This window comes from Gambusia affinis, linkage group LG05, assembly GCF_019740435.1.
Source record: "Gambusia affinis linkage group LG05, SWU_Gaff_1.0, whole genome shotgun sequence".
Classification (NCBI taxonomy): Eukaryota; Metazoa; Chordata; class Actinopteri; order Cyprinodontiformes; family Poeciliidae; genus Gambusia; species Gambusia affinis.
In genome coordinates, this window is record NC_057872.1 from 4,257,535 (window position 1) to 4,279,858 (window position 22,324).

At 38.4% G+C, this 22,324-nt stretch overlaps 1 protein-coding gene across 2 annotated transcripts in view; it reads left to right on the top strand.

Moving 5' to 3' along the window:
* Positions 1-1,007: 1,007 nt before the first annotated feature.
* LOC122830722 (NIPA-like protein 2) overlaps positions 1,008-22,324 on the top strand; it is a 28,044-nt gene continuing 6,727 nt past the window's right edge. Inside the window, exons 1-5 of one of the 2 annotated variants that reach the window (XM_044116328.1) lie at positions 1,221-1,500; positions 6,045-6,077; positions 11,727-11,795; positions 13,065-13,233; positions 20,652-20,711. In XM_044116328.1, the coding sequence (XP_043972263.1) occupies positions 1,414-1,500; positions 6,045-6,077; positions 11,727-11,795; positions 13,065-13,233; positions 20,652-20,711 (418 nt within the window). In that variant the 5' untranslated portion in view covers positions 1,221-1,413. Of the gene's footprint in view, positions 1,501-6,044; positions 6,078-11,726; positions 11,796-13,064; positions 13,234-20,651; positions 20,712-22,324 lie in introns of both variants that reach the window. The other variant, XM_044116329.1, reaches the window with a different exon arrangement.

Here is a 22,324-nt window from a genome sequence, read left to right on the forward strand (position 1 = left end):
GCAGCCATAGCTCGGAAACTATAGCTCTGAGGAGGAGTTTTGTCCTCGAAGGCGGGGCTAGGTCCACCCAGGCATTTTGCACAGCTGAATTGTTGCCATGGAGATTAAAGTATTTCTGAATCATGTATGAAATCAATAACCTATGCACAGTATGCTGTTATTTCTGCACATTGTTCAGCCACAAATCAAGGCAACACTCCACCTATGCATTTTGATGAAGAATTAACATTATCACACGATGTAAAACTTAAAAGAGTTGATTTTACATGACACCACCCCTTTAAAAGACAGGAGTCACTTTATTCAAATGGATGTTGAAAGCTATATGTGTGGGCAGTGCGGACCAAAAGTGTTTGTCATTCCTCAAGCAGCTTGAATTTGTTGGAAGTAACCGTAATGTTACGGCTACGAAAAATAACTACTGAGGATTATTGTTACTAATGTTGGTTTTACAAGCTATTGGGTAGGGGAAGCAAATGATGACCATAGTTCCTCCATAACTGTTCCATAAAAATTGTTGTTCTGTCTGTTGGAAAACTTTAGGAGGCTTTTTAGAACCGAATGGAAACAATATCAAAATTTTATTAGAGCCACAAATCAAAATGGTGCTATGAAGGCCTTGATGTTTGTTTCCTTAGATTATTACTGTTTCTTTACAGTTTCCACAACGCACTGTTTCAAAGACCTGGGAGGCTTTGAAACTTTTGATGTGTCAAACAGAAAATGAAATTCACTTTCCTTTTCAACCCCAGCGTTATAAACGTCTGTCAATAAAACTGCTTCATCTGACGTTGATATGGGATTTAAAAGCACTGATCACAACATTATAGAATCTGGGTGAATCCGGGTTTTTAAGTGACTCCTTAACATTCTGATCATCTCCGTCCAACATGGTCTGATCAATAACCTTACATCCAGGCAAGCAGTATGCAAAACAGCAACTTGCACAGAATGTAGTTAGTTTTGCACATTGCTCATTCTTGGAGGTGATGTGAACCCACCCCACCACCTGTCGTAATTTTTTTACACTAGAAATGCTTATGTCAAATTCATTGCTACCAAAACATTTAGAAACAATTGTGCTGCTATGGTTAAAAAAAATATTTTATTGTGCACTCAAAATTCTTCTGCATTCTCCGTAAGAATGAAGACGTGATAATTTGATCCAGAAATCGCAATCATCGCGTCTTATTTGTGATTTTGCGTTTGAGAGTTCAATTTTCCCAGCCGCACTTGAACTCATCACAAACTCCTGATCCGGGTTGACATCAGAGGTGAACTTTTCCTCTTGAGTTTCGACTGGAGCGACTCCGGACGTGGGATGCTTTGGGGGTCGTTTAGAGAGACAAGGATGTGATGGGAGCGGCAGTTCTAACGGAGGAACATTTCCTTGCTACGTGATAAGGGAGAAAAATGGAGAATTCAAGCGATTTCAACGCGACTGTTCCTTTAATTTCCGCCGAAGCTCTGCGAGCGCAGATTGTTGAGAATCCGCTCCAGGTGAGTTGGTTTATCTTTTTACTCAGGAAAAATGGAACGACTGAGCTGTGTCGAGAATGAATGGCGCATGGTGATGAATTATCAGGAATTAATGCATTCATCTTATTATTTTGAGTGTTCGTGCGCTTTAAGTTTAAACTTAACTTTGTGGACTTAATGTGCTGAGGCCTCTTTGAATGAAAGTCGTTATACTATTAAAAGCCGACTTTGTCTCGCAGACACAGGTTAACTGACCAATTAAATAGACAATTTTAAATCTTTAAGATATCAGCCATCCACCTCAACACATTCCACCCATCCATCTTGTTAGACAACACGACATTTTCCCGGTTCAGACTTCTTCGGAGCGTATTAAATATTGGTCATTAAAATTTCGTGCTGCAAGTCTTTCGTTTCTCTTTCCTGTCCATTTAACAAAAGTCATAAAAACATTCCCTAAGTCTAAATCAAGCATTTTAGTTTTTAAATGTCAGATACCATTAATTCAGTAAATCTAATTCCGCTATCCTTTGCTTAATTATTACATATGAAAAATCATCTTGACTTCACATCAGGATTAGACTATAGCTAAAATGTAGAAGTGTTCTCAATTTCTCGTGCATCATGATCAGCAGAGGCTGATAACAGGTGTCTCACCAAAATGTTGTACACAACAGTTCCTTCTGAAATAGCATAAAAGATGTTTAAGCTGATTGCAGTATGTGTGTAGGTTAAGTATCAAATTTTAGGACTGTTAGTGTGGAAATATCGTCACCGAGTTTACATTGAAACTTGTGAAAATTTGTGACTCTCAAATTCCCTAAAAAATGTTTCTTTGCTCTTTGGCATTAGCCCCCAACATGCAGTCAATAATGCTCTTGACTTTTTAATGGTTTAAAATAATGTTAGTTACTTGACTTTTAATAGTCTGACTTTAGCACCAGTGCTAAAGTCAAACATCCTTGTAAGCTGTGCTCCTTCTAATGCTTAAGCAGCTGTTGCTAAAGGACACGCTAACTGCCTAAAACTGTGTTTCGTTGGCGTATGCTTTTCTAAAGAAATTTCAATAATTCAACGACTTTTTTATTATCTAAAACACAGCCTTTGCTTCTGAAGCTTTTTGTGTAATGAAGAGTGGTGTAAACCAGGAAGCTGACAGAGCAGAGATCTACTGCTGTTGGCAACCTTTTCCTCTACCTTTTAAAGTGATCGTGACTAAACACTGTGCCGAAAGCCTTTTCTAGTCTCCCGAAATGTGACTAGCAGACTCTCTGATATTCAGATATGCAGCCTTTTCTCTCCGTCTGTGGTAGATAATGTGTGTTTGCTAATGTCCCACTGTGTGTGTTTTTGCCCGCCTAAATATCCTCTTGCCCTTTTCGCCGAGGCACATTCTCCTGATGCTCATTTTCCTCTGCAAAGTGTTTCTTTCTTTTATTGGCACGTTTCCTCTGGGTGACATTACCAGCGGAGGCCAGGGAGAGAAAGAGAAAGAGTGGCAGAGGAGGAAAGAGAGAGGCGTGAGTAATGAGTAATGGCTCTTGGGTGGGATGTTAGAGAATAGATCTACTGTACGAAGTCCTGAGCAGCTGCCTAATGGTCCCAGCTACCCACCATCCCATGGAACATCCCTAACTACCAGGGGACAATATCTGTCTGTCTCACGCCGTTTCATAACTCTTTATGTTTTGAATTAATATCGGCTTCAATGCTACAAGCAACTTTAAGAGTTCACTTTTACATACCATACCTCGATTCTCTGCCAGTCAATAAGCGAAAGTTTCCATCTTGCTAAATATATTCAGATTTAACACCGACTTGGTGCACCATTTGCACATTTTTGTGCCCCAAAGCGCAGAATACAATTTGATTATCTAATTGCCCTACATATTTGGAGCTGTAATTCATTGAAGTTTCTAAGAATAGCCATTGTTTATGCTTCTGGCTGATGTCTCTACTGGCTATTAGTTCAGTGTCTTGATTTTGATCAACAGCCCTGCTTAGTAAACACAGAGTTGTGAGTTAAATGTTCTCAGAATCTGAGGAAAAAATATTTGTGTATTTTCCAAGTCCACCAGGAATGCTGATGCATGATTTCTTGCAATTATCAAAACCAGCGATGACTATCAAGAGTTTGCACGTCATTACTTCCCCTTCGCTCTTTGATTTGACTCTTTCATCCAATGTGCTTCTTCGCGTCCGCAGCACTTAGCAGCAATGAAAAAGATCAGCCCGTCCCATAGAGGGACAGTTACGTATTGTCTTTGGACACAAAAGGCCATGCTGTCTCCATGTCTGTCTGTTGGTCTGTCCGTCTCACTGTTGGTCAGTGTTGTCGCATGGAGTGGGATCAGTTCCTCTCATCTGCCTCGAAGCCTGCACAGTTTGACATTCAACAAACCCACTTAGTAGTAACGGTGGGCATTTATTGTATCGTTTATCATTTATTGTGAAACTTTTATCATCATGATAAGAATTTTGATTTATTGTTGTCACAATAAATTTCACTTATGAATGCTCTTTTTTTCCCCCCAACTAAGTCATGGGAATGTTTTTCAAGAACAATATTAAAGTTTGAGTTTCCACGGAGAACCAAAGATTCCCAAAAAATAAGTAATAAATAGTATTTTTATCATAATATTTCTTATCAAAAAACCGTAAAATATTGTAAAAAAAAGTTCTTAAGTTCATAACATTCACTCCTCCTTTATAACTTCTAGGTATTTTGGTTTGAGTTTACATACACTGTCCATGAGCATGACTCTTATCTTAATTTGGGCCTTTTAAAGATTTAATTCAGTAGTTGGAATGATCGTCGGTGCACAACAGCAATGATTTGTATAGGGAGAGAAAATGGGGACAAAAGTTTACATGTGTTATAGATTTTTTTATGATTACACACACAAGCAGAAATACACATAATCCTTTGGTGTTAGACGTTCAGCTACAGTTATTTTCTGTCTTGATCATTTCTGTATTTATTTCCATATTTCTTGCCATGTTTGTTCATTTATTCTTAATGTTTGTGTTTTTGATTTGCTTCATCAGATTAGTATTTCTGTTAACTGTCTGTAATAACCTGGAGCTTCTTTTCCCCAACCCATTTCAGTCTGTAATTTGATCCGATTATAACCTCAGCCAAAGGATTAATGAGGATGACATACATCCTCATTAATCCTTCTTTAAATGTGCCTTTATAAATTGTAACTTAAATTTATTGTATTGTAGTTATGAGCTTCCTTCCAGTATTCTTTTGACTACTCTTCTTCTGAAAAATAGTTGAGCTCATTTGAATTTCTTATTTTCTGGCACTGATCTTATATACATTTAACACGTTTTAAAAGGGTTTATATCTGGCGCAAAAGCTTTATGTTAGCTAGAGGGTAAATTTAAAAATGTAATTTTTGTTTTCTTTTTTTTTTATTATTGTTTAGTCCACCATCTGTAGTGCACCAATGCCACTGGTGGCAATATAACCACAAAGCATACAGCTAATGTCACTGTGCTTGACGGTTCATTTAACTTTTTAGACTCTTGGGTTTAAAAGTTCCACTTCGACTTTTCATTTGAAGTTTTTAGTCTTTTTCACACCATAGTTTCAACCAAGAACCCCCCTCTTTTCGGACCATTTTTTCATTCCTCATCCAAGTTGATGCACCAACATAACTAGGCTCAGATTGGAGACTCGAGGGGCCTTTAACTAGGCAGCTTCAAAATGAGGACAGGCTGTAAATGTGTGTCGGAAACTCTCCTTATCCTGTAACACGGTAGCTGTCCAAATGCTTTTAGCACTTAGATCAAAGCGAAAGTGTTGCTACCACGGTAACATATTTCTTTCATTAGATGGATGCTGGAGGATTCTAAAGTTGAACTGGCTCTGCTTTGTATCTTATCAGACTTTTTCCGCAGTCCCGTCTTATCCTTACATCTCACAGCTGGAATAGCGTAACACGATCAGTCAGCGTTAACTCCCGATTTCAGTCGAAGGTTCATTATCATTTCACCCAGAAGGCATTTGACTTCTCCATGTAGTTATCTGCCATCATGTCAGTCCATGATGATGTAAAAACACCTTCATTGTGAACAATGAAGTTCAGCAGTTTTCAGTTCTTGACAAACTTCAGTCTTGTTGAACATCCCAAACAATTTCCATCTATCTCAGCGGGGAAGATGTGGGTGTTCTTCCAGACCTTGGCAACAAAGTTACAAATGGGACTAATTTGTGCTTATATGTATTGATATTTGAAAAGGTGAGTTTCAATGTTTCATGGACGTGGCTAAATGTCAAGAATTTATATAATATTCAAGCCTAAGATGACTGACTGGCAGTTTCTGATCATAAGTGTTGTTCTTGTTTAATCCATAGATTTTCATGAACATGGTTCAGGTTAAGTAGATGGTAAATGAATACAACTTTATTTTAACATGTGTGTGATCTAATTTAGAGGACCGAGGCTGCAGTTGAGTTTGGAAATCACAGAACTAATTTCTCCTCTGGGACAGTAAATAAAACCAGGATAAGTGAACAATTTTTCAGTTTCTTTTTCTTTAATCCTGATTTTCAGGCCTGTTGGAGTTGGAGCACAGCGCACGTTTGTGTAAGTATGACTTCAAAGTGCCAGGTAAAAAGACCACCAAGATATTTATGTGATGCCGTTTTAACTTTTAACTAAGCACGTGTTACAATGTCCTGCTTTGAATAGTTTACGTTGATATTTTATGAACAGTATTTGTGGCATAGTCAGTGGTTTACAGTGCAAAAACCACCATCACTGCCACATTCAGTTAGAGCTATCAGAAATTAGGGGTGCACTAATGAATTGACTCAATTATTTTTTTCATTTTGGGTGACCAATGATTGTCCGATGCTTGCATGTGAAACCGATCTTATCCACCTCCACTAAGGTCAAAAATCAGCTGCTGTTCCATTTTGTTCTGCTGTGAGAGAGGACGGACTGATTGCACCGCCCATCAGATGATGTCTGCACATGCATGGTTAACAATGGTCACTCCACTGTTACCAACTTAGCGACTTTATTGCCATATTTGGTGACTTTTAGGCTAAAACGTTATTAGCCAAAATTAGAATCGACAGATCACACTTTTAAACATTGGTGATCTGCCAGAAAACTACTATCAATGCAATAAAAACAAGAAATAGATGCACAAATTAAAATTTATTGTGGATCTAATCTAAACGGGTTGAAAATTAGGCATTTCAGCAAACTCAGCTTTTAAGTATAGTTGAAAAATTGTCCAGCATGTTTGAGACAAAGACTTAATGTTAGTCTTTTTATGAATTCAAAAACAGTTTAGGATGATTATCCTGTAGGAATACCCAATCATGGCCAAGTCTAAAAACAACAACATAATCCTCTGTCATTGTTTTCAGTCCATTAGTGGGAGTGTATGTATATATTTGAGCCTCCATGTTGGAGGAAGCTCAAATATAATTGAAACCAAAATATTGCAAGAACAGAGTGTTTTTAACAGATTAGCTAATCCAGTATTGTTACTTCATCTGTCCTGTTCTGTAGGTGTTTAATCTACTACCTTTTCACAATTCTGAGCATAAAAAAATTGGTTACCAATCTTCCCCACTTGGTCCTGCTTGGAAGCAAACAGCCTTCCAACATAAGGAGTTCTGCAGCGTCCAGTCTCCTGCTCTCTGTGTGTAAAGTTTGTAATGTTTGCTAAGTAATAGACCCTCCCAGCGTACCGGCCTCGGCTGCTTTGTTTGCTCTTCCTGTGACGAAAAAAGCTCTCTCATTCTCTCTCTCTCATTCTCTCTCTCCCTTGGTCCTCCTCCGCTGCCTGCTTTCTGTTTCTTATGTGAATTTGTCTCCCACAGTGCACAGAGCATTAATCTGCCACTGTTTGAGAGAGGTTCTTGATTCTTGCTGACACCCCCCCGCCCCCCCTCTCTCTTCCCGACTGTACTGCAAAAGCACACCTCCCGTCTTCATCAACAGGCAACAAATAAACGAAAGAGAGCATAATTCACTGTAATTAGTTGAATTCCGCTCACTGGCACGCTTGGTTTGACGGGAATGAATCCAGTAGAAGGTGAGATGAATCCCTGCTCACACTTTAAATTGCTTTCTCCAGTGTGAGGTGTGTGAAATGAACTATCCTCAGGCAGTTCATCCACTACCCCAACACCTTCTCACACGCGCATGAAGTCTCCTTCTTCTCACACGAGGTCTCGTTCTGCCCTCCGGTTCCTCTTGATATTAAGCTGCAGCCTCTTCAGTCTCTTGGAAAGCCTGACAAGGTTATCGATGTTGATTTAGTGAACAGAGTGCATTTGATGGATGATGTCGTACATCTCCCTGCAAATCAGCAACACCTACACTGAAATCCTACCCCGATTTAGGGCTGCAGCTAATATTAGTAATCGATTATACTATCAATTACTCGATTATTGTATCAGTTAGTCTGGTGATTAATCTGTGATTAATCTTATACAGATTAACACATTTTGCATATTTTTTTTAAATTTAAAACCACTTAAGCCTTGTTGTACAATATTCTAAATGCATTAAAAGATACTAATACAGAAATAGTTTTTTTATTAGGAAACTAAACATTTTCTTGCCTAATATCCAATAATAGCCTACATTTAGTCAATACTTGATCACTAAGGATGCAGCTGCTTGATTTAACCTCAACACAGTGTAGGGCTGATCTGTTAATTATATTTTTTTGGATGAAATGATTAATAATTGGATAGCAAAAGCGTCTTAATAGGAGATTTTTCTAAATAGAATTAGAGCCAGGTGATACTAAAACTATACCACTTAAAGAGTTCTGGGTCGAACATATATTATATACAAAGAAGCTTTTTCATCTTGGCTGTATAATGTTTACATTTTTCTATATTTTTTCAGCAAATGGCATGTTTTAGTGTCATAGTCCAGTTGACGATTAATCAATGATGAGATTAGTTGATTATTGGAATAACCAACTATAATCTTAACAAACTGGTTGTGTTTATAATGATTAATCATGATTAATTTATTATGCTTAATAATGAATAAATCACGATTAATCAATCATGTCGGTATTTGATTAATTACGATTAATCGTTTGAGCCCTACGATGGTCTATCAGTCTTTCTGGCTTAACATGGGAATGAAGTGCCTCAACCTTCCTTCCCCCCACACTCAGAAACTATTTACCTTGACTCGGTGTTGGTCCCTCAGGAATCTTATCAGCGCTCTGCCCATCTGCTCCCCACCTCCTCCTCCAAGAAATCCTGTTTCCCTCTTGCACACTGCAATCATTGGGGCTTATATAGAAAAACAAACAGACTGAAGTCTAAATCCTGCTGTGCTCTGGTGATGTATCATCCCAGCTCAGGTATGTTCCAGGTCAGTGGGCTCATCATCAGACATGGTGCCAAAGTGAAAGCGGTGAGCAGGGGGTTGAAATCATGGAAGCAGAGCAGAAAGATAAGACTGAATGTGAATTTCAGATCACTCATAAATCCATAGGGCTTCAGTATTTTTTCAGGCCTCCAAAGGAGATACAAAATCACTTTCATGCAACACAGAGCAGTGTTTTTACTGTACAGCGACATATGTTGAATGGACTTACGAAATTATGTTGCGTAATGAGGAGATAATGCAAAAACAAATAGAAATGGGCTTGGAGTTGTAGGGAAAGCGACAGCTAAGTCTCTCCTTGTTTGATTCGTTCTGCTGGATCCTCTGGAGAACGAGGATCCAGCAGAACGTTTTCCTTATGTGCACAGCTTACACAAGATGGATGGAAGTGCCTTACAAATGTCATTGTAATATTTTTGTTGGACTGGAATATTAAATGGTTTACAGTTCACTTGATACAATATTGAAAATGTATAAAAATATCAAATAATTCAGTTTATTTTCTGTATATTTTGTATAGTTTTGGCTTGATTACTGCTCCGACTGTGGTGTTCTTTCAACAAGTGATCGTTTTTGGAGGGGGCCGTCGGTGAACTCCACTTAACAATTAATCAGTTACTAAATTCACATTTCAATCACTGATTATTTGCGATTAATGTGGTTAATTGTCTCAACCCTATTTCAAAGTGAAATTCAGGTTTTTAAATGTTGAATGGCAATAAGTTGGTGTTGACGCAAATGAAGCACTTCTACCCAGTCAGTAACAAATGTGAAATTACAAAAACTCAAAACGATGTGTAGTAGCAGCTTCGACCAAGCAGCAGTGATTAGTTTGTGATGTTCTCAGGAGGTAGTTCAGGTTTTGTGTCTTCTGGGGAAAAAAATGTTGCACTGACAACATTGCAGTTGTCTTAATAGACCACTGAACCTGAACTTTGACATTCTCCTCTCCTTCATTTTTAATCTTCTTAATCTGTTTTCTTCTCTGCATCTCCTCCCCTGCTCAGCTTCATATCCTTTTGTTTTATTCCTCATATTTGCTCTGATTGGGTTCCCGTTTCTGGCTCCCATTATTCAAATTCCACCCCCAAGCTGTTTGGATTCCTATGATTCCTTTATAAAGTTTGTCCTCCCACACCCAGCGGTACATTTATGACCTGAAACTGTTTTTCCACCTGGCAGCTATTTTTCCAGGGATGTGAGAAATGTAGCACAACATGTTCTTTTTCGTTTATGAATGAATGCTGGGCTGGCTCAGTAAGCCGCAGAGAGATGGAGGTTTTCAGAAAAGTCCTTTTTACTGCTTCTCTTAAACATTTCTATGTTCATCAAATAGTCGTCATTGCCTAAGCTTTTTCCCATTAATACGTTTTAAGGAAAGAGCCTCAAGGAATTATGTTTAATTCGCTCTGTTGGATAGAAAACAGATTATCCTGCATGAATAATATAAATGTAATAGCAGCATCGGTGGAGGTGTTAAACTGCAACAGCAAATTGCTTTTGTAGTAAAATTGGTCCATAGTGAAAAATGTTAAAGAGCACTATAACATAAACATCACTACCGTATTTTTCAGACTATAAGGCACACTGGATTATGAGACATAGTATAATGTACGGATCTATTTTCATATACAAGACGCGCCGGATCATAAGACATATCAGGTGCCATTTTGGGGTCCTTAATTACCAGATGTTGAAACATCGTACATATCAGGAAAAATGGTTTGCCACCCCAAAACAAGTCTGTCCAGACAGCATAGAAACCAGACTCCACGAGGTTTCTGACCAGCAGCGATTATGCTTCGACAATCAAGGGGAGTGGCTTCGTTGCTTACCAAAGTTGTAATAAAACATACAGTACACTGTTCATACATAAGGCGCACCACAGTAAAAGGCTCATTGCCCATTTTTTTGCAAATATAGGGATTTTATGTGCGCCTTATAGTCTGAAAAGTACAACGTATATTTCTGATTTCTTATGCCCGTTATTTATATTCCACAACAAATTATCGTAATTTTATTTGTGCTGGTTGAACAACAAAGTAAAGGAGGTGCAAAAAATGCAGGCAGATATCAGGACTTAAAAAAATTTCTACAATAAACGTTAGGAGAATTGTAGAAAGATAAAAAGAGAGTAACTTTCTAGAAAAAGCAAGGACATTTCTGAGCTTGGAAAGTCAACAATTTGCCTGGAAAATCTCAGAACCTTTGAGATAAATTTCTGAAAATTTCTAGAAAAAACATGAAAATATCTGAGCTTCAACAGTCAAAACTATTCCCATGTTTTTCTAGAAAATTTCTGAGATTAAGCTCAAAATATCAGAGTTTTTTTTATTTTTTATTAGTTACTCTTTTTTTTTTTTTTTCTCCCTGTCCACAATGGGTCTAAAACATTTCTGGTAAGTTTTAAACCTTTTGCCATTTCGTTAAGGTCAGTTAAATATGTTTTGGTTCTACAATTCCTTTTACTTCTTTCGGGCTTTTAAAAAGTCCTGAATCACTGTTAACACCAGAAGTGTTGGAGTATTAAAGAGTTCATCAATCTCAATCTAAAGTGTCGGATATCATGGGAAAACTATGAAGGTGATGTGTGTTTGTGTTTTTGTGTGTGTTTCGTGCTTCCTTGTGACCACTGACTCGTGTGTGTCTGTGTGTGCGTACAGTCTGAGAATAAAGATTTTAATGTTATTAAACGTCAGGAGCCTGGAGATTAATACCTCTGAACAGAATACCAATGGAAAGACGCTCTCGGTGGTTGACATGGAAACGACAGATGTGACGGCTGCAGGGAGTATTATGGGTTGTTTGGCAAGTGGAGCGTTGCCTAACCTTCTGCCTGTTGGCTCTTTGTTTGCACAGAACTATCTCCTGGGAATCATCATGTCCATATGTGGGAATCTCCTCATCAGCGTTTCACTCAACATACAGGTACGGAGCGCCGGCCGACAGCAGTAACGCAACACCACTGAAGGTTTATCTCGCCCGACTGGCTTTCCTCTCATAGTTTACTCTGTTTTCGTGAGGATTTTTGTGAACCTTCCCTGAGGCACTGACTGTGCATCTCCTCTCAGGCTCTGAGCAGCAGAAAAGCTGCAGGCCTGTTTTTATTTTAAATCAACATACCTTCATGTTGATTCATCTGTGCAACCAACAGATTTTTACCCGTTAAGAAGTGATGCACAGTTGGAACGTGTTGATGATATAACTATAGTAGTAAGAGTTAACCGACTGCATCTAATGATTATTTTAGTAATCCGTTAATATATTGTTTATTCTGACGATTGATCAGGTAAAAGCAAATGGTACGTTCTATAAGATTTTTTATGTAACCACTTAAGCTTTTTTATTCAATATTAGAAGTACATTAAAAGATGCAGTCATGCAAAATGTAAATAAATAAGACAATAAACATTTTATTGCCTGTGGTACAATAACATAGTTTGTCGTTAATTAATTGATTACTAAATTAGCTGACAATTATTCCAATAATCGATTCATCACGATAAATCCCATTAATAGCTTCAGCCCTAAACTAGAGCAACTCTAATGCTTATCCACACTATTTCTAATTAAAATGCTTGTATTCCTCTCTGAGCTACTTGTTGTTAAATTACAAGTCATTTTTCTGAGTAAATATTATTCATCAAGCACACACACCCTTTACCTGTCGTACTGACTGGAGTCCAGAATCATTACTCATTTCATGCCCTGGTGTTTTTCTCTTGCTATGTAACTTTGATCGTACCTGCATGGCTCCTTTCCTGCTGAGCCGCTCTCTGATTAGCAACGATAGCAGGCTGATGTGCAGACGTTTGCGTGGTCTTTAGGAACAGGACGGAGGTGTTAAGATTACAAATGTTTTTGAAGAGGTTGCTCGTTTGTCATCATTAGGCAGCGGAAGCTTCTAAAACCAGTTTTATTAATGATTGTTCAGCGTAGCGTTCGTTTGTGTCATTAGAACTGTAAAGTCCCACTTCACTGACTTACCTAATTGGTGTCATGCTTCTGCCTGGATGCAATTCTAATCAACTGAGGGTGTTATGGTGTGTTAACAGTCACATTACATCCGATCTGAGCCTGTATTGTTTATTTAATTTCATTTCCTTTTTTTTAAGCCTGAGTGAGACTGAGAAACAGGTTTAAATCACTTTAAATGATGGTTCCCCTCCTCCCCCCACCCTTTTTTCCTTGTGGCAGAAATACGCCCATGTCCGACAGGCTCAGCGTGGCTCCAAGCCGTATTACACGTCTGGGATGTGGTGGTCTGGTGTCGTCCTGATGGGTGTCGGGGAACTGGGGAACTTTGCAGCTTATGGTTTTGCCCCAGCATCGCTGATTGCCCCACTGGGCTGTGTGTCTGTAATAGGTGAGTCTGCTTTTGATCTCTTTTTACTTTTCTGAAGGGCTATGAGAGAAACTTAGCTACAATCACATAGCCACACTCAGAAATTTGCAAATGTTCAAACACTAATATGCAAATCAGTAGGTAACAGATACAGGTGTATCCCAATAAATTTGAATATTGTAAAAAAAAAACGTTTGTTTCAGAAATGAAACTTGTATAATAAATAGATTTATTACACAAGTATTTCAACTATTCAAGTATTTCAAGCCTTTATTTGTTGTAATTTTGATGCTTACATGGAAACCCAAGATTTTATGTCTCAGAAAATTAGAATAATGTATTAGATTAAAGCAAAATTTTTCCTTTAAAATCCTTAAGTTCCGTGTTATGCCCAACACAGCTTTCTGGAAAACTCATTTTCAAAAACTGTGACTGTGAAAATATGTGGAAAATTTTCAATGGGTTTGAATATTTTTTGCAAAATGTTCCCAGAGTTTCTGAATGTTGAAATTTCACCTGCGGATTATCAACTGATTTGTTCTAAACTCAAAAAAGATTCTTCTGGGAAATGAGCCTTAAGCACATTAAACGCTCACTGCTTCTTTAACATTTCATAAAATTAGTCGGAGCAATGCAGCAAAAACTGGAAATCACCCATGTCTGGTCATTTTTAAGATTAATTTGGACATTTACATTTTATCGGTGACCCAGAAAGTCCAATTACCACCAACTGTATAAATCTTAACATTCAGCCCCAAAATGATCTCTCTTCTCTTTTTTTTTTATTATTTTTTTTTTTTTTGCAGTTTGAATGAAACATGTCGTGAACTGGGCCCAGATTCATTAGCCTGCCAAAACAGAAGCGGCCGGCCTTGCTGGCAGCTGCTTTTAAAGCGGGTTAAATATTGAACAGGTTCACTTCTCACCTGCTGCCACACATCACTCACTGACCTGGAGGTGGCGGAGACTCAATGATATTAACGACAGCTATTAACCCGGTGCCTTGAATGATTTTCCCCGTCTTGCGAGCGGATGAATGGTTTTGATAATGCGCTAAACAAAACCACAAATCTTGTTAAGAAGGCTCGAGCTCTTGTTCAACGTATTTTTGGTGTTCAATTTGCTCCGGCGAGCGGCCGCTTGAAAAATGTCTCTGCCACAATAAGTGGACTTAATGGCTGTAAACCACTGAGAGCAGCGTTTGTCAGTACGAAGCTGACCTTACTACAGCTTCTTTTCAATCTGTGTAAAACACACAGGTTTTTAAATATTAGCATAACATTCCACAGTTTGACACAGCTATGTTAGAGGGAGCTGCCAAGCTAATGAATTTACCAGAAATAAAGAGGTGCAAGGAGAGGACGTGGTCTGCAGCTGTGGCACGCTCTGCTCTAATCGTAACTTTCACCTCACACTGACTCACACATTGGAAAATGAACAAGCACACACACATTCACACACACATGACTCCACAACTTGTTCATCCTTAAGGTGATGTGCACATTGTCTTTCTAAGTTAAAACCAAAAATGATTTTGATTTTAACTCAGAAATTATAGTTCATCAAGTAGATTTAAGAGCAAGAGACAAATTGTGTAAAGACAGTTTTTTAGGTTCTGATTGCTCCTTAGACATGAAATGTAAGTAGTTATAACTTATTTCAATCATTTAAACAAAATAAGTTCACAATACAGAAGAAAACTGTCTTCATGTATTTGAAATTTATTAATTTTTTGGAGACTAGTTTATTGAATTCTCTGAACTCATCACGATAAATTCTGCTCAGAAACATTTAGTTTTAACAAAGCTTAAAAAAGAGAAAACATTTTCCTCAACCATTTCAATCACACAGCTGGAACAGAAATACATGTTTTGCTTAATAACACACAAGATGCAGGTTTCAGTAACACACTCCCATCTCAGCACATTTTGCAAAATGTGTTTTTTGTGTGTTTAACCTAAAAACCTCCATTTACTCAACTCTTAAAAATACGATAAAATTCATTTTAAAAAAAGGTACCGTGATTACTGTCCGTTTAGCTTTCACAAACACACATTTAAGTTCAAAAAGTAAAACTTGCTAGATTTACTTTACTCAAATGGTAGTAGATACTAGTAGACATGACTAAATATAGCTCAAATGTTATCCAGTGTAAAAACTCTCAGGTCTGACAGACTTTCCCGATGGTCCCTCCATTAACACATGAATTCTCCCTCCTGCTGCTCTGTTGTGCCTGTTTTCCTAGAGCTGCGTGGCGGCTTAGTGGGAGCTAGTGGGGGGGATACAGGCAGTGGGGTGCCTTTTGGTGAGTAAACAAGAGAAAACTGAGGAGCAGGGTCCCGTTGGAGCCAAAACGGAAGCCGGATGAGTGGAAAAACAGAAGAAGGTGATGGCGGAGGAAGATGAATTAATGGAGTGGGACAGCAGGCGGAGGTTGGGTGTGTGTTGAGGTGGTTGACAAGCAGTTGGGTAGGAAAAGGAGAAGATTAGGGGAGCAGATGATGTCATCCTGCTGCCCATGCATGTCACGCCGGCACTGCGACGCTCCGTGGAGAGCAATTACTGCTGCCCTGTCTGTGGAGCTCACTCTATTAGGAATGACAGCATCATCCAAAATTCAGCCGTCCTCCTCAGATATGAAATCACTGCTTGTTAAAGAACAGGAAGACATGGTGGAAACGGCTGCAGAGCTGTACCACCTCTTAAAGTGTGATGTTAGCACGGTCTTATAACTGTAATAAGTAACTTTTATAAAACATATCATTTTTACATATTTGTTAAAACTGTCACCATGTGGTGACAGTATAAATATGGGATAGATAATCTGTGAAAAAAATCAGTCTCCCTCATCACATCCAGGAGCTGTGATTGCCATCTGAAGAAATGCATCACTCCTGGTCAAAACCAACCAATCAGAGCCAGGAGGTCGATTGTTGTCAATGAACCTTTATTCATATTAAAATCACAAATTTAAATGGATTTTGTTTGGATTTTGTTATAAAGACCAGCACAAAGTAATTGTGAAATAAAAAAATGAAAAAACAAGAATTTTAAATTTTTTTAAAAACGCAAATCTAAAAAGTGATGCTTTCATATGTTTTTGGACTTCTTTACTCTGATACTCCTAAAAAAACATCTAGTCCAACTTGAGAAGTTGTACACTGGAATAAGCCTAAATCTGCCTAAAAAAAATAAAAAATAAATCTGTCACCTGATCGCTATCGCACTAAAACCAGGGAGACAGAGCTTAGAGAATAATCTTTAAAATACTTCTGTTAGTTTATAAATCACTTAATATATTTTGCTCAACACCAACAAATATTGTATCAACCTTCCAGACCTCTCAGGTCTTCTGGTTCTAGTTACTCTGCATCCCCAGAACCAAACATGGAGAAGCACCTCAGCATCCCACTTGTTTCTGCTATACATTTTATATAGTAGGAAAAAACAAGGCTTTTTCATCTAATTTAAATAAATACATTTATGCACTACTGTTGAGAGTTTCTTTTTTATTTTGTTGCGCTTTCTTACACCATAAATCTGGAACCAACTTCCAGAAAACTTCAAAACTGTTGAAAGGCTGAGTTCCTTTAAATCAAGGCTATAAGAGCACCTGTGTAGATTTGCCTATGACTAATAATAACTTTATTTTGCAGCAGTAATGTTTTTGTTTTTTCATCGTGCTTTGTTTTTTATTCATCATGTAAAGCACTTTGGACTGTCTTGTCGCTGAAGTATGCTATACAAATAAACTCGACTCCAATAAAGAAAAGCATTTGCATACACTCAGTTGCTTCTCTCCCCGGGAAAAAAAAAAAAAAGCCCCCACATAATAAAGGTCAACAGTTTTTCACGTTTAGGTTTCTCTTGCAAATGACAGCCAGGCTTCAGTGATTCACCTCTTCCTGTGTGATTCCTGCAGTGTAAAGATGTCAGACACAGTGTGTTTTCCCACTGGGAGCTTCCCCATTACGACACATCTGAGAGACCGTGTACTGATCTGACACGCGCGCGTTCAGCAGCGCTGTCACAACTGCATCCCCCAGAGGTTCCTGTGTTGCCATATTTCTCATGCTATCAAGCTGTGCGAATCTCACTTTTTCCATGAGTTGCCATGGTAACTTGGTAGATCCAGCTGGTCCCAGAGGCAAAGGGGACAGTCCTGAATGTGCATGTAAACACGCTCAGAGTGTGAAATATTGAACACCTCCCTGTTTCATCTGCATTTTAAGGAGCGTTGCTGTGAACTTGGTCTGAGTGAACACTCCCAGCTTCTTTATGTGCTTTTATTTCAATTGTGTTGCAAGAAAATCTTATGAAATTTAGTGAGAAATTATCATGTATAATTAAGCTTTTCTTATTTAAATTAACTGCTCTGTCTTGGACTATTGATTTCCTAAATGTAGTTTTATTCACAGATAAAACTCTATCATTAGAGTGTCATAAGTGGGGTTATGTCTGTGTTTGTTGGCACACTGTCTTCAGTGAGCCACACTGTGTGTCTGACATTGAGCTGTTTGTGTTCTCTAGCTAATCTCCTTCTGGTGTTTGTTGAGCTTGTGTTCAAATGGCCCGTCTGTCTGGTTTTTGCTATTTTCAAGCAATTTTTCAGTCTGCCTCTGTCCATGTGCCACTCTCTCTGGTATTATTGTGACATCTCCCGACACACAGAGCTGCCACCACTGACTCGGCTCCCAAACTCTAACCAAACCCAAACAAAATGTTAGAGGGGCAGTGTTGTGTATCCTCCAGGAACATAGTGCCATTTTATAGCACAATCAAAGTAACCATGTTACCTTCAAAAATGCAGTAGATATCAAATATGACTTGAAAGAAATTTGACTTTGATATTTCACGTTTTGAAATTGGGTCTCTGTCTCTTTAAAAACTTCTGCATTTTCTGAAGCTCTGCCTTCAGAAAGCCATCACAACATATTTATTCTGTTAACCCTTTAATAAGATGAGCGATGCACTGAGAGGTAGCTTGTGTAATGAGATGTGCAGTTCTAAGAGGTGTTGGCTAATTGCTTCTGGCTAGTCTGAAGGAGCTGAGTGGGAGAGTTACAAGGGAGTGCTGTTCTGTGGGATAGAACCTTGAAAGCTGCAGCTCTGAGGAGGAGCTTCGTCCTCAAAGGTCTCTTTATGTCCAGCCAGGTGTTTTGCACAGCTGAGCGGTTGCCGCGGGAGATCAAAGAGTTTCTCAAACATGCATGAAAGACTCAAATCAACACTTCACTTAAGTTTTGAGGGAATAACATTATAAAATGATGTAGAGCTAAAAAAAGTAGATTTTACACAATACTGCCCCATATAGCTTCTTATTATGATTGTCATCAGATAAAATAAGTGATGATACTCCAGTGATCAGCCTTATACTTTTATCATGGAGGCTTTATTCAACATTATACAATTAAACTCTTTTTTTTTTTTTCAGGTTTAATAGTGATTGCTTACAAACGGCTTTAGGTTTATACAGTGCTTACTGACAACAATAAGTACCTTTTTACCCCATTTTCAGCTGCCTTAGTTCATCATACAGTAGATTCAGTAAGGTGTTGTGGATTTTGGCTCATATTGTTAAGATGGCCTCACACAGTGCTGCAGATTTATTGGCTGCACATCCATGATGCAACTGCAGTGGACCGATTGTCATGCTGGAGTAATCCGCTTGACATGACCCGAGCCAGCTTCGTGACAGGGTGCATTGTGCTGCTGAAAATAGCCATAGGAAGATGTACTGTGCTCATATATGGGTGACCAGTTAGAAGCAATGCTTAGTTAGGCTGTGGTGTTGAACAGGACCTCAAAGTGGGCCAAGAAAGTACCACCGCTGAACCACCGCTACCAGGCGAGCTGGATCCATGTTTTGCTTTTTGTGTAAGTAATTAAACAGACAGACCTAATCCAGTGGCCACTGAGTTTGAACACTGTATGAAATATACTGTGACGTAAATGGGTTTAACAAATGATGTCTGTCAGGTGGTCAGTAAAGGTCAGCACTTAGCTCAGCTTATCATTTTGTAAAGAGCCCATGTTTTTTGCAATGCTGGGAGATGTAATGTGTGTAGATTGCATTTTAATGTAGCATATTTCATTAAACCGTTGGTCTGCCATTTACTGATAAATATATCATAGTTTAGTTGGTGCAGAACACATCGTGCACTAACAGAAGCTTTTCCTCTCTGTGTCCATTTTGCCAGCGGTGTATGACTGTGTGTTCAGTTTGTCTCAGAAGTCGGCGCTCGGATCTGGGAATGACGTCACGGCCAAGTTAAGAATGTTCTGGTAGCAAGTTGGGGAACCAGTGGGATTTACTCATTGTTTTAGTGTCAGCAGGTGTTAGCAACACAAGCATCTAATGATGTATTTCTCTCCAATTATGTGTTCAAACACTTTTTTGAAAATGGGTGCTCTCTGTGTGTGTGCTTCTGGCTCAAAAGTGTTTTCACAACATTTTTAAAATCCCAACGGCATCGTTGGGTACAGGATTCAGGGCTGCTTGTTGACCTCCAACCTTTCTTGTCAGAATTGCGTCTTCAGGGGGGCAAGGTTGTTGTGTTACCAGCTGGTAACAGAACATCTTTAAAAAATGTTAGATTTTCTGAGTTCCCAGCTATATTTTCAACTCATTGTGTGACTGGCACTTTAATGATTTCATTCAAGTATCTGTAGTCTGCGTCCACATATGCAGCGCATGCACTTAAAATCCTGCAAGTACAGAGATTCCCCCTGCCCTCCCACACTCCTCTATATAAGAAATCTGCTAAATGTGTTCTGGTCATTAAGCATTAATGCATTTTGACCATGAGTGTGATGCAAACTGACCTCCTGCCTGGCTGCTGTCAGACATCTTTATGTTTGTTTTTGTGTCTCGGTCAGTTTATCTGTCCATCTGTGTTTCTGCCTGTTTACTCAGCACTTCTATGTGTCTGCACGCACATCTGTCTGTCTCGGTATTCGTCTCCGTGACAGCCAAACACCGCGAGCGCCGTTCGTCTCCCTCGGTTTGGTGCGTGTCCCGGGAAAACGTTAGTAAGACTAATCTGAGGCTTAGCTCATGTGAAGCTGATTGCTTTTCGCCTTCTCGGGTTTTGACAGTAATATTGATGAGTGGTTACAGGAAAAACGCTGCATGAGATGTGACGGCGTATTTTGATGCTGGCGTTACGGCGTCCTAATGAGCTCCATTTGTCAGAGCAGACTGACACCGTTAGTCCCTCTGGATCCATACAAGCATGTCGAGCACTGGAAGAAAAAGCGGTACAAATGCCAGCATGCTATTCATTATGTACATGTGAAGTCAAGTAGTTTGTAGTGTGCATGATATATTGATTAAATGTTCCCAAGGTTCTTAATGGTGACATTGACATACTTTTTAAATTGTATACAATGCGAGGAAAGTACATTCGACTGACTAACTGTTTTTTGTTTTTTTTCAGCCAGCGCTGTTATATCTGTGGTTTTCCTCAAGGAGACGGTTCGAGCTTCTGATGTAGTTGGTAAGCAAACACTTGAAGTTCATACCAGGGTCATGATAGTTTTGGGTTTTTCATTACATTTTGTTGCGACTTTGTGTTTGTCTAATTCAGTTAATTTAAATTAGTTTTTAGAGCGTGCTTGCCAGTTTTTAATAGTTATTATTTGTTAAATATCTAGCTTATTTTTTATTAGTTATGGTAGTATTTTGTTTTTTCAAACTCTGGTTAATTTTTAGGTACAGAATTCAAAAGGGTGGAAGTATTGTTTTTATGTAAACATCATTTGGGTAATGATTATTTTCAGACTACCAGGAGGAGAATGGAGTGCCGTAACTTGCCGACGGAAAGTGTTTGTGTTGGGGGAGAAAAATCTGCTTCATATCTGTTCAATCAGCTAATATAGATTTATAAACACGAATTGGAAGGATATTAAATCTGTTTTTTCAGTATGTTTAGTTTTATAGATCCATAATATAATTCCAGTTAGTTATATTTTTTTCCCATTAATTACTGTTTTTATGTCCTATAACAAAAGTGTTTTCTCAATTTCAGTTTGTGTTGCTTTGTTAGTTTCGTTTAAATTGGCCCATACATTTGAGGCCACGAATTACATTTTTTGAATATTTGTGAGACCATTGGAAGAAAATATTACGAAAATCTTCTGGAAAATATTCTGGTATATTTCCCATGCGTATAGTTTTGCTTCAATATAAGGAAATAAACTGACCTGAACATGCAGACTAATTTTCTGGCACCTCTGGTCTATGAAAATTATGTAAGCCTTTAAGAAATTTTACTAAATTTAAGATGAAGAACTCCATCTTAAAAATTAGATAGTGAAAACATCCAAGATGTAAAATCAAATAATTGTTTTTAGCCAAATTGCCCGTGGCTCGTTGATTAATATTATTCCTGTTACCTTCAAAAGAAGTGGAATGGAAAATATTAAAATTTCCACTTCTTCACATTTATTCTAGGGAAATTCTAATTGCTGTTTCCCTGATGATTAAGTATAATGTTTCACACAAGTGTATTTGTTTTGGCCCTTGGCAGCCAGGCTGCACAAATTTCCTTATTTAGTTTCCTACTTTGCAGAATTTTAAAGGGAAGTAACAAAGAGTCTCCATTACAATCAGCATTATTGACACCCTAAAGTGGTTGCTTGAGAAAGTACTTTTACTATCCATCCACTAAAAACATCAGCATGTGAAGTTTACTAAACGTTACTGGAACTTTAATCAGAGCTGTGTTTTGTCTGGGACGTGTGTAACATTGAGCTTTTCTGCAACGAAAGCTCTGAGTTGGTTTAACCTTAAACAAAGGATGAATGTGTGAAAAATCAACCATGCACATTGTGAGGTGTGGTGGAGGATCTGTGATGCTGTGGGCTTGTTTTTCTTCAAAGTGCTCTAGAAACCTTGTTGTGAACTTGTTTTAAAGGAATTTTTAAAAGTACCTACTTTTAGAATATTTGCAAAAAAGTATAATTCTTTTTTGTTTCAATTGTTGACTAGATGTGCTTTGCTCAGATCTAATCACGACGTTTAGTTTTCTACAACAATATTTTGAGCATGCTGATAAATGGCATGATTGTCATGGCTGTCACTATGACGGGCGTCAGCTGCTGAACTGGA